This window comes from Trichomonas vaginalis, chromosome I, assembly GCF_026262505.1.
Source record: "Trichomonas vaginalis G3 chromosome I, whole genome shotgun sequence".
Taxonomy (NCBI): domain Eukaryota; phylum Parabasalia; order Trichomonadida; family Trichomonadidae; genus Trichomonas; species Trichomonas vaginalis.
Window position 1 is genome coordinate 4,855,965 of NC_067203.1, and position 16,178 is coordinate 4,872,142.

The 16,178-nt window shown below is 33.3% G+C and overlaps 8 protein-coding genes and 2 pseudogenes across 10 annotated transcripts, besides 2 other annotated features; 5 read left to right on the forward strand and 5 right to left on the reverse strand.

The window, feature by feature from the left end:
* Positions 1-11,614: part of a mobile genetic element that runs on past the window's edge.
* Positions 867-1,808, reverse strand: TVAGG3_0930590 (organellar and viral DNA polymerase type B; the record flags this gene model as incomplete). Its single annotated transcript, XM_051252587.1, has 1 exon — positions 867-1,808. The coding sequence occupies one exon, from the start codon at positions 1,806-1,808 to the stop codon at positions 867-869; it is 942 nt and encodes a 313-aa protein (XP_051078161.1).
* Positions 3,200-3,908, reverse strand: TVAGG3_0930600 (integrase core domain containing protein family; the record flags this gene model as incomplete). The annotated part of the gene is made up of 1 exon (XM_051252588.1): positions 3,200-3,908. A coding segment is annotated over one exon (709 nt), but the record flags the coding sequence as incomplete, so codon positions are not given.
* TVAGG3_0930610 (phage tail repeat-like family) lies at positions 3,949-4,431 on the reverse strand (the record flags this gene model as incomplete). Its single annotated transcript, XM_051252589.1, has 1 exon — positions 3,949-4,431. The coding sequence occupies one exon, from the start codon at positions 4,429-4,431 to the stop codon at positions 3,949-3,951; it is 483 nt and encodes a 160-aa protein (XP_051078163.1).
* On the forward strand, positions 5,138-5,303 carry TVAGG3_0930620 (uncharacterized protein; the record flags this gene model as incomplete). The annotated part of the gene is made up of 1 exon (XM_051252590.1): positions 5,138-5,303. A coding segment is annotated over one exon (166 nt), but the record flags the coding sequence as incomplete, so codon positions are not given.
* Positions 5,628-6,375, reverse strand: TVAGG3_0930630 (organellar and viral DNA polymerase type B; the record flags this gene model as incomplete). Its single annotated transcript, XM_051252591.1, has 1 exon — positions 5,628-6,375. A coding segment is annotated over one exon (748 nt), but the record flags the coding sequence as incomplete, so codon positions are not given.
* Positions 7,357-7,581, reverse strand: TVAGG3_0930640 (uncharacterized protein; the record flags this gene model as incomplete). The annotated part of the gene is made up of 1 exon (XM_051252592.1): positions 7,357-7,581. A coding segment is annotated over one exon (225 nt), but the record flags the coding sequence as incomplete, so codon positions are not given.
* On the forward strand, positions 10,406-10,930 carry TVAGG3_0930650 (protein of unknown function, DUF4107 family; the record flags this gene model as incomplete). The annotated part of the gene is made up of 1 exon (XM_051252593.1): positions 10,406-10,930. One exon carries the CDS (start codon positions 10,406-10,408, stop codon positions 10,928-10,930), a length of 525 nt encoding a protein of 174 aa, XP_051078167.1.
* Positions 11,120-11,409, forward strand: TVAGG3_0930660 (annotated as a pseudogene). Its single transcript has one exon. A coding segment is annotated over exon 1 (290 nt).
* A 1,106-nt stretch (positions 11,615-12,720) lies between the features above and the next one.
* Positions 12,721-16,178: part of a mobile genetic element that runs on past the window's edge.
* Positions 13,823-14,356, forward strand: TVAGG3_0930680 (uncharacterized protein; the record flags this gene model as incomplete). The annotated part of the gene is made up of 1 exon (XM_051252594.1): positions 13,823-14,356. The coding sequence occupies one exon, from the start codon at positions 13,823-13,825 to the stop codon at positions 14,354-14,356; it is 534 nt and encodes a 177-aa protein (XP_051078168.1).
* On the forward strand, positions 14,440-15,137 carry TVAGG3_0930690 (annotated as a pseudogene). The gene has a single exon. A coding segment is annotated over exon 1 (698 nt).

A 16,178-nucleotide genomic window follows, 5' to 3' on the forward strand; every position in this document is an offset into this window, starting at 1 on the left:
GCACCATACATTTTCTCAAACTTTTCGAGTAGTTCTGTTTCTGCGGCTCTCATATCATTAACGAACACAACCTTGACTCTATTGACTGTACTGTCATATCTTTGAGTTATATTATATGTCCTTCCTATCTTATATCTTTTTGTGTTGAAGTCCTTCGGTTTCTGAACGATGTAAAGTAAGCCTTCACTGCAACGTTCCGTATCGAATGAACCATAAGTTATGAAGTTATATCCAACAACTGGGTCAATCCATAACAAAACTATTGGTATAAGACTTTTGTCGATGAGATATGCTGTAGTTCCATAGAATCTTACTGATATCATAAGCTCAGGATTTCTTGTCAAAATTTTCTGAGTTGAAGCATTTCTAACCCAGTCGTGTGTTTTCTTTCCAGATGGAAATATAATGTCTGACAAAGAATATTTGTTGTATTTCTTTGAGTATCTTACGTTTAAATCACCTATTCTAACCACTTTGGTGTCATTGTCTATCTTTCTAACTGTTTCAAACTCAATGTTTGTCATTTCTGTTCTTACATACAAAATAAAAAAATAAATAAAAATAAAACTAACTTTATTTTTTCTGTCTTAAGGAAATTCATGATTTTGTTGCTGAATTCAATAAAAATATATTTTAGGGTAGATGGTTAGATCTAACCTCATTTCTACCCTCTTTTCTACCCCAGTTATTTTATAAACGTTTCACATGGTAAACGTTATTTTTGGAATTTTGTGAAAACTCAACGGTTTGACACAAGCCATATGCCATTTTACTCAGAATTTTGTTGCTGAATTCAGCAAAAATAATGTTTAGGTGAAGAGGTGAGATCTCACCTGTTTTCTCACCTGTTTTTTCACCTCTTTTTTTCACAAGCGTTTTACATGAATTGTACGATGTATATTTGAAATCCTAAACAGTTTTGTAGCTTCTATTTCTTCTTTTAGTACATCGAATGTTTTAACTATGCCGAAGGTTTCTTTATATTTCTTCTTGACGTCAGATAGAAGGAAATCGTCAGCAGTTGGATAGTTTTTGTTCAGAAATTCTAACATGTCCATTTTATTTTCTGCTGGTTTTTCTGCTTCTTTCTTTAAATCTGCATAGTCGTTTCTCATTCTTTCTATCTCTTTGACGGAGTAGTTATATCTCCTCATTGCTGCTTTACATTTAGAACATTGCGGGTTCATTTTTGCGTTATACATTGAAATAAAACCAGCTAAAACAACTAAAGCGTCAATTGCTCTCTTCATCTCAAACATAGCGGGTCTTATTTGTTTGTTCCATACTTTGCCTCTTCTATCTTTATCTCTTATTTCCCAAACACATTCTGCAACTAACGAAACAAAGTTGTCGTAGGTCTTAAATTCTTCAGATTTATATATGTCAGAAACATTCTTATATACCATGTCGCAATCTTTGTCCATAACCTTATGGTTGCAATGAAATCCTAGAAACTCATAGTTTACCTTACGAATGAACTTCTTTATTTCTACTGAGTCAGTTGGTTTCACTTCAATTTCGTCGAATTCAGGAATAGTGAGTTTTTGTTGTTGGATTTCAGGTAGTTTAGGTAAATGGTCAATAATGTCCTGCATTTCATAAAGATACTGTTCATTTGTTTCATCTTTCGCACTACAGTCTAAATTACTTGTTAAAAGTTCTTGCTTTATCTTCTGGATTTCTGTTTCAAAAGTATATGAAGAAGGAATGAAGCTTTTCATCTCTACTAACATAGATGTTGGATTCATGACTAACGAGTTTGGTGCTGTAGTTGTTTGTATTGCTGTTGTGCCGATTGTTGAAATCATATCTTTACATACAAAATAAAAAAAATAAAAAAAATAAAACTAACTTTATTTTTTATTTCGGGAAAATTCATGAAAATTCAAGAGGTGAAAAAACAGGTGAGAAAACAGGTGAGATCTCACCTCTTCACCTAAATTATATTTTTGGGTCCTTTACACTCATTACGAAGAAATCATGACAAAACATTTACGTTCATGTTTGACAAAACATTTACGAAGAAGTTTTGACAAAACATTTACGTTCATGTTTGACAAAACATTTACGAAGAAGTCATGAAAATTCAAGAGGTGAAAAAACAGGTGAGATCTCACCTCTTCACCTAAACATTATTTTTGCTGAATTCAGCAACAAAATGAACGAGGTCAGGATGTATGTAAATACATTTGAATTCATTCATAACACCCTTAGTAAGCTCATAAAATGCTTGTTTTGAGGTCGAGCCACTTTTGGCTCCACCGTATTCTTTCAACCAAAACTCAAGAATTTCCTGCATGAATTTTGTATAAAAAGCAACCGTCGGAATTCAGACTGTTGCTATATTCTTCACAAAACATTTACGCTCATTACGATGAAGAAGTCATGACAAAACATGTACGATGAAGTCATGACAAAACATGTACGATGAAATCATGACAAAACATTTACCCGACATTCTCGTCAAATACAAAAAATGACACTTTTTCATTAGATAACTGTTATTTTTTGACGAAGTGAAGATTGACACTTCGTCAAAAAAATCCCTGAAATCATGTCTTTACATACAAAAAATACAAAATAAATAAAATAAAACTAACTTTATTTTTTATTTCGGGAAAATTCATGAAAATTCAAGAGGGTAGAAATGAGGGTAGAAATGAGGGTAGAAATGAGGTTAGATCTAACCATCTAACCTAAACATTATTTTTGGTCATGGACTTCGTCCTCGCCGCTTTGCGTCTTTATGTTAAAATAAATGGTACCATTAATAATTTCATGACTGTTCTCGTTCATGTCTGATTTACATCCAATGAAAAAGTTTAGAAGAATTTTCTTATTCTTTCTGGCATATTTTTGTCTTTCCAGTACTCCCGCTCTAATGGTCCCAGATGTGTTGGCTTTGACTCTCTCAAGTTCTTAGATGGTATAACATCTTCAACACCTCCTTCATATCTTACTTTATAAGTGTCATCGTTTATGTTATAGTCAAGTATTTCAATAACCACTCCTCGCTTTGCTTCGTCAATGGTTTCAGCAAGTTTGCCATTACTACTTTCGACTAATTTATGTCGAGGGTAAAACGCAATAGAGTCGTCAGCAGCTTTTATAAGATATCCATTACCTTGCGTAGAGTCTACGATATAATAGTTTCTACTTAACCTTAAACGTTTCTTTGTCAACGGTTTGTCGTCAAGGACTACACGAACTTTTGTACCAGGAATGAGGGTAAATTGTGTTGAATTTCTGATATTTTGTGTTTGACTTCGTTTCTTTTGTATATACTTTTCTTCTTGTTGTTGTGTCATTGAATTTGGTGTATGTCCTGTTGTAGAATGTGTTGAGGAATTATATACTTCGAGAAAATGTTTCATTGTTTCTTCGATAAAGTCTCGCTCTTGGTTTAAATCTCTGAGAGTCCTTATGAAGCGGTTTATGATGCCGAGTATGTTATGGTTATGGTCTTCAGTAGTGTAGTGAGTTATGTTATGCTTAATGAGAAAATCTGTGATTTCATTGCTGAGGTATGCACTGTCTTGGTCTGATGTTAAAGTACTTGGGCTATGTTCTGCTACAAACTTTTGTAAAACTCTTAACACTTCATGAGTTCCTTTATTTTTCATTGGATATGCATATGCTTTACGAGTGTTAACATTAATGAAGATGAGGAATGGTTTATGTCCTCCTTTTCTGCTTTGAATGAGAGTGTCAAATTGGTATGCGTCAGGAGTGATGGAGTAAATTGGTAAAAAGTAGTCGTAAGGGTTTATTTTTGTTTGATGTACAACATTTTTGTCAAAGAACCTTTTCACTTCAGCTCTGTTAGTAAATCCCCGACTCTTTGCAGCTTCATTGAACTTCTTAAATGACCTCCATGGATGTTGTTCGAATACTTCTTTCAAGCTCATTTATGTAAAATTAAAGATTTTATTCTAGGCTCAAGCGCGTTCATTGAACTCTATACCATGCGAATACAGTCATAAATGGTGGCATATAATCTGCACCCGAGCCTGTTGGATTTGTTGTGAAAGTATGGACATGATTTCCTCCTGGTTCAGTTGGTCGAAAAGTCTTTTTTGCTGCATTGTTATAAGATGGAGATAAAACGTCATTGCCAGCTTTATATTCTGAGTTGTATAATGGATGGTCTCTTAATGAGTGGCTATGGTCGCCAGAAAAGTTTGTAGTTCCTGTATGAGTGTGCGCAGGTAAGTTTGCTTCAGTAATTTTCTTCGAACCACCTGTTTGCTTTGAAGAGTTAGCACAGTATAAGAATTTGTCTACAATCTGTTCCCAAGTACCAAAACCTAAAACTGTTTCTGGATTTGTTGAATTCATTGACGTATAAATAGAACCTATAGGATATAATGTTTCAAGAATCTGAGTCTTTAATGTTTGAAGCTCTGTTTTGTCTGCTTTCTTATCTAACATTGCGGGTAGTTCATGTGCTTCAAAGTTTCTGGCATGACTTTCAATATTCCTGCAACTCTTATCTAAATTGTTAAGAGTATCTTTTACGCTTGTACTTGGATTTTCTAATGGTGCACTTGAACCAAGGTCAAAGTTCAGTATTATGTCATCTGCTCTAACAGTAGTGAAGGATTTATGTGTATGGTTCTTGTCAGCTTTACTGTCTAATGTAGCTTGAAGTTCATTTATATCGGAGATGTTGTGTTTATGAGATTTCAAAACTTTGTTCATTGCGTCAAGTTCATTTTTGTCCGCTTTACTATTTAATGTAGCTTGAAGTTCATTTATATCGGAGATATTGTGTTTATGTTCTTTATCTGCTTTTTCGGCTAATTTCTCTTCTATCTCATTTATTTCAAGTTCATGCCTACCACCACCTCCCGAAGAAGTATTTTTCTTCAGCTCTTGAAGAACGTCCACTTCGCCATCTTTGGTGTCAATAATGAGACTTTGAGTTAAAACCTTTCCTGTCTTAATGGATGTTTGTAAAACTTCTTCTTCACCGTGTTCGGGGTCATGGTCGTCATCATATCTTGTGAAATCAGAGATGTTGTCATACATTAAGCATATCTGTCTCAAAAGTTCTGCTATTTGAAACTGGAACGAAAGATATACAGAACTTTCATCATCTCCTAAAGTCAAGTCTGCTTTCTTAAGTATTTCTTGAATGTATGCAATGAGAACAGAGTACCTTGGAAAATATTCGAACAATATTTCATTAGCTGTTGGTTTTGGTGGTTCTTCTGGAGTTTCTGTTGTTTCAGTTCCTTCTGTAGGTTCTGTTGGAGTTTCTGCATCTCTTGACTTCAATGCTTTTGCTCTCAAAGACCTAAATGTTAGAGCACCAGGTTTTACAAAGGACTTTATAAATGCTTTAATAGTTCCTGGTAAGTTATTGTTAGCATTAAGTAAGTTCTTTATGCTTCCATCATGTACGTCCATAGCACTATGTAAAAAATCTATACTTTTCTTGTAGTCAGCAATAGACTGACTGTGATTTTTTAAAGATTTGTCAATACCTTTAAGCCAATCTTCATGCATGTCTGATACTGAGCCAAGAATATCATTTGCTTCCTTTAGTGTATTTTGTGCTTGTCGTAAAGTATCCAATCCCGTACGTGCATTGTTTGCTATACGTCTTACAGTATCTATTTGACTCCTTGTTTCTTGCATCCAACCAGATAAAGTTTTAATAGTATCCGAACCATTTGAAATGAAGTTCAAAGCATTTTTAACGTCATTTAAAACTTCTTCACCAAGTACCGCCCATATCTTTCCGATTTGGTATTGAAGAACTCCATATGAAGCAGCTGTTAAACCAGTATTTATAAGGTTCCATATCCATGATTTAGCAGTTTTTCCATCCTTTCCATCTACACCATCCAAACCGTTCTCGCCTTGAGGTCCTTGTATTCCTTGTATTCCTTGTATTCCTTGTATTCCTTGTGGTCCTTGAGGTCCTTGAGGTCCGGTGTCACCCTTCTCTCCTTTCAGTTCATCTTTATGTTCGTTATAATATTCTAATGTCATAAGGTGTACATCATTACTGCTACCAGCAACGCCAAGAATTTGTTTCTCATTCATGACTAAATTCTTTAAGCATTTAATGTTGTCGTCAAATCGAAAGCTCTTTAACAATTCAATGAGAACATTTAATACTTTCACTAATGAGGCATCTACTGTAGAATTTATATATTGCACCGTTCCATCATTTATGATAGGAACTTTACTTATTGTAATGAATGGGTCATAAGTGTTAAAAGTATCGAAATCAATGACTTTTTTAGTTTTTCCATCGTCAATGACTAAATCATTGCCTTCCACTGTTAAAGTTGAGTTTTCGTTTACTAGTTCATGTGCTCTTCTTGCTTCATTTGTTTCATACGCATATGCAGCAATAGTCATATTTTAATGAGAATAAAATGTTGTTCTATTTGCAAAGTACAGACCCAAACGAATACGGGACAGTAAAGCTACAAACAAACTTAGGTCTACAGAATGAAGCACTTGCTTTCAGAGTTGTTGACTTCAATACTATCGCAACTTTTGTCATAACAGATGAAACAGATTTCATAGAGATTGAAATAGATGACAAAAGAAGTGTTATAACATTTCCTAACAGAGCTGGGTATAGAATAGATAAAATTGCTGGAGTCATAGATACTCTCATAAATGAAGAAACTATTGACAACATAGATGTCGAACTCTCTTCTGAGGGAACATTGAAGTTCAGTAGCAAGAAAGAGTTCAAGATAACACGAATGAGTCATAGAGTTCAACTTCTTTTAGGAGCATACCATATGACATTTCCTTTGAAAAGTGTTGACAAAACGATTGAGATGAAATCTGTTCCATACGTATGTTATGGCAATTGTTTATACATTGAGTCTAAAATAGCTAATGTCACAGGCATTTCAGGAGTTAATAGTAAAGGTTCAGTAGAGTATAATAATCTTTCTGTTATGAAGTAAATTCAATGTTCATTCCAAACGTTCCTGTCATAGCAACTCATTTAGGTAAATGGGTTCGCATTAGTCCTCATAATTTGAAAGACATGCAATTCAGACTTGTTGACTTTCAAGGAGAGCCTGTAGAAACTGAAGGCACCAGTGCGAATGACTGTTGAAGTTGACTTTTTAGAAAATATTAAATGCAACAGCTTACAAGAGAACTCAGAGCTAAAAATATAAAGTATGAATGTTATGTATTAGGTCATGAACTTTGGTTGTTGCTGTTTGATGAAACAAATGAGTTAGTTATGTCAGTCAAGAGAACAGAAAAATATTGTGTTAGTGAAAACTGCACCAAGTCAATAAGATTAGGTTTGCATTATGAAGATGAGTTCGATACTGTTGAAGAAGTTTTGGATAGATATTACAAATTGCTTTAATTTACTAAAACATATTTCAAGCAAAGTTTATATTCTGTTGAAAGTTTTGTATACTCGTTCGAATATTTATACTTAAACTCAACTCCTGTAGTTCCTGGTGTTTCAATGATGCGGATGTTACCTATTTTCATGAATGGTGGCGTTTGACCACAGCATTCGATTTCAGGGTCGAGATAGTCAATGACACATTGTTTCCCTGTTATTCGTGAGATAACATTTTCAAGGTCCTCCTTTGTTAGAATTATTTGGTTCTTACTTATAAGATTTGTCAAAAGCTTCTTATCGTCTTTGAGTAAAATTGTTTGGTATAACTGAAGAAGGTAATGGTCTACGTTATCTGAAGGATTTGTTTGAACATTTGTGTAAGGATTGTCGTTGGCTTCTCTTGAAAGAATTTGGTCCAGTGGTGGATACTCTAACTTAACATCTGATGTAGCGTTAGCGTTTGAAGCTGTGTTTAAATTCACGGATTTCAGCTCTGGTTCTTTTTCTTTCAAACACTCTGAACTATAGTTCTTTATGACAATATTGTTTGTCGTTCGTGAGTCAACATTTGATGTTGGTTCAATTGGAACATTAACGGCACCAGCTAAGATGGATTTGCTTCTCATTTCATATAGAATAAAAACCTTTTATATGTATGAAATGAACAATATACTCGACAAGGGTTTGAATGTAAAGCTAACGAATGAAAATATTGTTGAATTCACTGAGACAGGTGCTGTGTATAAAGATGTAGAACTACTGAACAAAAGAGCTAAGGGAAGAAGCAGGAACATGAACAAAGGGTGGAAGCCTATAAAAATTTATGTCAATGATGGCTCAGGAGGTTCAAACATAAAGTATGCAGAAAGTTATAGAGTTTATGCTCTCAAGGGAGAGAAGCCTTCATTTAAGAACAGCTATTCTAACACATATCCTCAAAAGCTAACGGATGGAGAAGTGGATGATATGAATGACAGCAAAAATATTAACAGAAATGGCGACAGAGATGCATGGAATTTGTTTACCATCAGTCAATTGAAGGTTAAACTTTAAAACAATGTTGGTCGTTCCCATGGAATATTTTTGACTTTAATGGTATTAGTCATGATATGAATCTCAAGGTATGAACGAGGAGAGATGAGAGACTTATATGCTTCCCAAATTTCTTCAAAAGGTAATGTTATACCTGACTGTTTCCAAATGAGTTCAATATCATAACGTGAGAAACCTTGAAAGATAACGAAGTCAGTTATGAGACGTTTTATGTTTAAAGCAAGAAAACGCCATGTTTGCATAAGTATTGCTACAGTTAAGTGGTAATGTCTGACTTTAGTAATGATGTTAGCTAATGGTGAGTCAGGCTTTGAAACTAAACCTTTTCCGGCGAAGTCGTCACAAACGAGCAGAGTGTTTGAAGGATACTTTTTGAAGGGGTATTTTGAAAGTTTTGATAGAATGTAGTTTGTCAGTCGTTTCATATCGTAAACTCCTGAGTATTGACGTAAGTGGTGTTTGTCAATAATTCTTTCCATCTCTTCTGAAGTCTTTTGCATTCCTGACTGTATAAATTCAACAATGGCATAATATTTCCTCTTACGTCGAATGTAACGTTGAAGAAATTCAATGAGTTCACTGTCTGGAACTTTAACGACAGAGGCTTGAACTTTTGACATAAATGTTTTCGCTGTTGAATCCATAGAGTCTGAAGTTGCTGATATAATGATTTGGTCATAGTAAGAGTCGTTTCCTAAACGCTCTGTTATGAGTATATGACGAATGAGGTTAAATGTCTTACCTGAACCCATCTTTCCACAATAGAAATAAACACCATTTGAACAGAACTCATAGTCCTTACTGAAAGGAAGAATAAGAGAAGAGTTAAGTTTGTCTGTAGTTTCATTCATGTCTTCATCTACGTCATGTATTAAATGCTTCATTTTATCTCCATTAAAAATGCAAGTCAGAAATATTCAGAACATAGCACCGAGTCTAACTGACAAGAGTATAAAGATATACTATGAACACGTTATGATGAAACCTACCAAAATTCAAGAAAGTCAGTATACTTATGAATATCCAAGGCACTGGGTAGAGTATGTAGGAGGTGAGAAAGCTATTGAAATCAGACAGGTTCGAAGTATTCCAGCAGGAAGAACAATATTATTGAAGAACTTTAATGTTTTGAGATATAATGATGAAACAAAGAAGCAAGATAGTTTCCCTGTTGCTGTGTATGTGAACTTAGATACAGGAGATGACATGAAAGTTTTTAAACACAAAGCTTCAAATGGTAGTGAGAGAACAACTGACTGTGGAAGGACATCCATTACCTTCAGAAGTTACCATAGCATATAATTTTGAAACAAACTCAATAGATTTTAAAGTCATCTCTGCAAAGAAGTCAGGATTTACATTTAATGAAGCAGATGTATATTCGAATGAAAACTTCAAAGCTATTGCATGGTTAGATAATGACGATTGCTTTAAGAAAATATTTAAATACAGTGACTCAACGATGTCAATAGATGACCTTCGTGGAATGTTACCATCGACGTTTACAGTTGAAGGTTCAGCAGGATTGCTTACAAGATTGTCAATTGGTGGCGTTTGGTCTCGTGAGAACATTGTTATAAAATCCAGTATAAGTGAATTTGCTGAAGAATCTATATTATGTCTTTCAAACTACATGTATTCGCCGCCGAAGCATTATAGTATAACAAACTTTGTCAGTAAGTTTAACATAAGACTTGTCGAACCTTCTTCAATGAAAGATGTTGTGCTACCTAAAGACGGAAAGGATGGACTCATTATTGAGATGATTTTAATTGCATATTAAATGAGCTTGTTCTTGAAGGTCATTCATGATGAAATAACTGTTGTAGAAGATGTTAGCAATTGTTCAGACATTTTGAAGCGTATAGATGATATAAGAAAGAAGTTAGATAGACCGCAAAGCGGTGAGGGCGAAGCCCGTGAGAACGCTTATGTTTCATTGACTTTCTCCAGTAACGAGAACTTTTATGAGATAATATTGAAGAGAGATGATTTTAATATGGGTAAATGGTAGCTTGGGCAGCTTTAGGCGCAATGGGAACAAAAGCATTAGCATTTGGAGCAAAAGCACTTGGAGCTTATGACGCAGTAAATAAAATGAGTGGAGGAAGGGTTTCGAAGACATTAGATGCAAATAAAGGAAAGATTGGAGGCTGGGTTGCAAAGAAGTTAAGATTAAATAAAATAGGGCTCATAAATAAAGCATCCAATTTGGTTGCGACTGAGTCAGAAAATGCTTTAGGAAAGGACGATGAGTTTGCAAAACACGCAAAAGACTTTAATGACCAGATGAAAGGTGAAACAATGCATTTAAATAGAGTCGATGGAACTAAAGAAAATGTTTCTTCTCCACCAGTAGTTTATCCATACGGACCTTATGGAATGTATGGAAACCCTTACGAAAGACCATTTGACCCATTGACTGGTGGAAGTAACTGGTATCATTACGGCCGAAGAAGAAAGACAGTCAAGTTGGAGACAGACGTGAAGAAAGCAACTAAAAAGAAACCAAGGAAGAGAGTTATAAAGTAATGAATTCAACAGGGTGAAAAAAGAGGTGAAAAAAGAGGTGAGATCTCACCACTTCACCTAAATTTAAATGGATGTTTTCATACGTGTGGGAGTGGTGATATCATTTATTTTTAGTTTATTTTTTATTTTATTTTTTATTTTATTTTATATAAATGACGAAAACTATTGAGATAACAAACTACAACGGTCATGAGTTCAAGAATTTGTTCTTCGTTCCTCGTGAAAATACATTCTATCAGATACGAGGGAGAAAGGGTAAAGTTAGTTTGAGCGTTTATGAAGGAATGAAGAATGGAAAGTTTATACAAGCATACGATACAAACGGTAAGCGTGTTTCATTAGCTTTGTCAAAACTTACAGGTATAAACTATGACAGTGATTTTGACTCTGACGATTGGAGCGACAGCAGCGATACTGAAGAATATGAACTATTGTGTGAAGCACAGCAATGGGAAGAGTTGCAATACTTTTGTAAATGAGAACGTTTATTTTTACAGTAGTGAAGTCGTTTGTGAAAACGTTAGTGAGGTGAAGTGGTTGGCGGCTTTATAAATATTTAAGGTTAAGTTGGTGTTTGTGTTTGTGTTGTAAAATATACGTTAACGGTTTTGTAAAGTGTCAAATTCACATATCATGGGTAAGGAGGCTCGCAGTGCCTCCGTACACATGATATGTATACTAACTTTAGTATTTTGTCAGGTTGACCCGTTAAGAGTTGCTGATTTACAAAATTACGTTTATGAAAAGATAACTGATGAAAATTATGAAAAGATTATGAATCATGTTTATAAATATGATCGCAAATTCCAACAAATCGGACTCCCTTCCAAATTAATTACAAGCTTAGCCGCTACATCTGCTGACGCAACAGTTGATAACGTTATTATTTCATGCACAAAGATGGAAGTTTTAGAGGATAAATGCATTACACCGGGATACGGTTTAATTGAAGAATCAGTTAAAGCAATACCACGTTTATTTAGTAAGGAAGATCCATTCATGATTCCAGCTCAACATATTGACGTTCGTTCACTAAATGGAGGTTGCATCACTCCTGAAGGTATCAGCTCAGATTTCTCATACGCTCTTCATAATGTTACAGATGTTGTGTTAGCATTTCCGAAGAATGCAATGCAAAGAACAGTTTTAGAAAATCCAATGCTTCGAGGTCTTCAGGTCACTATAGATTCCAGAAACTTCCCCGATCAAGCGATGACCACAGTGGGTGACATATTCTTTACACGTATGCTTCAAGCTTCTGATTTAGATGGAGTGAATGAATGCACAGAAGAATACGAGGACTCATTAACTAGACCACTGAATGCAGATGATGGCACACCATTAGCTAGAACATGGAAAGACCAAACTTCATTCTTATGCACTATTCCAGTTCAACGTGATGGAGCGGGTATATTCTTTGATGGATTAGAAACTTTCAACTCACAAGTTACAGTACAAGTGAAAGCTTATCCAATCATTCAGGGTGAAAATGACACTTACTGTTCAAAAGTGACAAATCCTCCTCAGGTTTGGTTTACTAGGACTACATATTGGACATGGACACCGGATGAAGGTTTGAAATATCATCCAACAGGTACACCACCACAGTATAGAAGTTCATATGATGAAATATTGATGAATAGAAATGTTTAAAATTATAAATTTATTTTTGATTAAATGGATTTAAATTCTGAAGAATTAGCGGAGTATATAATACATACGTAGATGATATGATTAATGAAGCATTGAGTGATAATAGAAATGCTCTATCTAAGGAAAAATTAATGAAAATTCCATATTCTGAATGTTACTTAAATTCAATCACTGCAGCAATTGGTAAACAAAATAAAGGTAAAACATTAACGATATTAAAACAAATTATCATTATTGCTAACACTTCCCCCATTCACATGTGTTAATTTATATCAACCGTTCAGGTTCACCTTCAGATGATACATTTGAATCTTTAAAGCATTTAATCAAAATTCCAATTATTTATTTATCACAAGAAGAAGCAGAAGATTATTTAAAAAACTTTTTAATGTATAAAGAATTATATAATACAATCAAGAAAAGGATTAGAGGATAAAATTATTGATAAACAACGGGATGAATTATTTGAAACACTTTCTATTTCAAATTTTGATAGAGAATTTTTGCATTCACTCATTTTTCTAGATGATGCGTGAAATCAAAACTAATAACAAATGAGAAATCATATTTTAATCAGTTATTAACTCAATGTCGACACATTCAGTGTTCATTCTTCATGGCTGTTCAATACTTCAAAGCATTAAGCACAAACATTAAATCAAATCTATCAACCCTTTTCATTTTCAGTGGGTTTAGTCGTCAACAGTTGAACGTTATGCTTTATCAAGTGAATTTACCAATGAGCATTAATGAACTTTACACACAATATCAGCAATTAGGTGAACATGGAAAAATAATAGTTGATTTAAATAAAGGAAGTGTTAAATTTGATTAACTTTTTATAATTAATTTTTATTTTTTATTTATAATTAAACATGACAGAAATAGCAAATCTTCTACAGGTTCCATTAAAACAAGGGACAAACAAAAAGGGTGCATATAATAGAACTATGAAAGTTCCTGATGGAATGAAAGAATTAGTCACATTGTTGCTGGTCTTCAAAAGATGTTAAACAAATGAGAAACGTTTTAACATTACCAGAAGCTCAAGCATATGCCAAACGTCATGGTCCAAATTGGGAAGCACACGAAGCAGACATTACGGGTCCAAATGGAAAACCTGATGGTATAAATGAAGTTTTCGTTACTGATGGTCGAGGTAATATTAAAGTCATAAATGGGTATAAATTAACTGTATCTGATTATCCTAAACGTAAAGCATATAATGAATGTTATCCTATGCAATTTGATGAAAATGGAAAAGCTGTTAAACAATACATTGGAGAAGGTGAACATGGTCCAATTAATTCATACCGTCATAATCCATATTCTTATTTCAATGAAGAATTAAACGCTATTGAAGAGGGACCGGATGGATTACCACGATATGTTAATCAGTTTGATGGTCAATATACAAATTTGAGACCTGAAATTCCAGCTAAGAAATTCTTTAAAGTTGCTTTATTCGATCCAGTGTTCAATGAACAGAAAGAAGCAATGAAAGCAGAATTTAAACCAATTCAAGTGGCAAGAATTTCTTCATCTTCACTTTCAGAAGCGTTCAAGGAATTGATAAAGAAACCACTTTATTCTCAACAAGGTTATAACTTTGATTTAATTAAAGAAAGTGATAGACGTAAATTAGAAAAATCAGATGGTTTTAAGAATGCATGTAATGAAATGATTAAAGATATTGTAAATGATAAAATAAGACTGGAAGAAACTCAAAGCAATATCAATAACATAATTGGTGCAGTTACAAAGAAAGTATAAGCAAACAATGATGAACCTTGGGATATTACCGTAACAACTAAATAAAACTTTAAATATATTTTTCTTTTTTTATTCAATTATAAATGAGAAGACGTTTCACTAGTCAAAAGAACACTAACGCAAAAGCAGAGATTACGGTTGGTTATAACGTAAATGATGATAAATCACGAATTATTCAAAATGTTAAAGTTAATGTTAGCCCTGAATTAACAAAGTCAGCAACTCAACCAAATTTATTAACTCGTGACTTACCAAAGAAAGAGGAGGAGCAAAATAAAGAAGATGGAGACCCAATCATTTTATCTGAACCCGGTAAAGAACCCGTTGAAATCCCCACTTATCCAACATACCCCCACCTCTTTCATCAAACATCGAGAACCCAGGAATCTACGATTACAGTCGCAATGCGCCATATAAAATAGACATTAATTCTGAATTAATGAAAATTTACCGTGATATAATAATTAATAATTATGATTCAATAATAAATTTAATTGATCAATCTGGTTTAATTATTTTACCTTATGAATCATTAATTCACATTATCGCCATTCTTTGTGATGTTCAAGATTCAGACGTTAAGATTCAATTTTTCATAGATGATGAGGTTTCATGCTGCGGAACAGTTGCAAAAATAAATCCTATAAAGGATATTAGCACAATTAAGATATCAAAGAACGGAACAACAACTGAACTTCATTTAACATATAATGATATTTATAATAAAATAGTTGATGAATATAAAATATCACTTGAAAAATTCTTTGTTAAGGCTATTTAATATTCAAGCATTAACATTATTGAATAATAATCCTTTGAATCATAATCAATAATAATTGACCTTTCACCAGTTTCTATCGTTTGTTTTATTTCTTTTTGTTCCCCACTATCTGGATCGGTCATTGTAATTGTTTTTGTTATAGTATCAGCTTTATCTTTAACTTCAATCTTTTTTCCATCAGGATATTTAAACCAAAATTCCAAAAATTCGATATTGTCAATCTGTTCATATTTTAATCTATCAATTACATTTTTAATACCATCTGAAAATCTTATGAAATGGTCATTATATGGGTTTGATTGAACTAAATTTGAATGAAGTGAAATATAACCCGATGATGAATATGACATTGACTCATATTTTCTGAAAACACTAAAATTTATAACATGAATGAATTTCTTATTCGTTGAATTTATGAATTCTTGAGGTAATCTTATTCTAGTTTTATTTATCACTGGAAAATAACGCTTTACCATATTTTTAATCGTAATAAAAATGTCAATTATCAATATTATTTCGAATAATAACTGTGAATTAAATTTAACAGTTAGCGGAATTTATAATGTTACTCTCGTTTCTGTGAGTGGTAAATTTAATCCCATTCTTTTAGACCCTTCAGATTATATATCATTTATTAAAGATGACCTTGAAAAAACGTATGATATGTATATAAATAATGTGATAACGAAATGGGATATTAACATGATTTTAAGTTATTTAAATGAATCATTTATCGTATGGTATGAAGAAAATTTTAAATCAAAACCCATAAACTTTTTGAACTTGATGAAATAAATAACCTTATTAAATTTCCGCTGAAAATTAAATTTTGTACTCCTCATCTTCGTTCATTGTTGGGGATATTAAATTTTGAAAAAGATGTTGGGGATGTTTTGTATTCTGACACTGGTTCCAATTTCATTTTAATCAAATGTGATAAAGTTAATACCCCAATGAGATTTTCACATCAAACATTAGACCCTAACTCTTACCCATCAATACAAAACATTTTATCCATCAACTTAAACATATTTTCTTTAT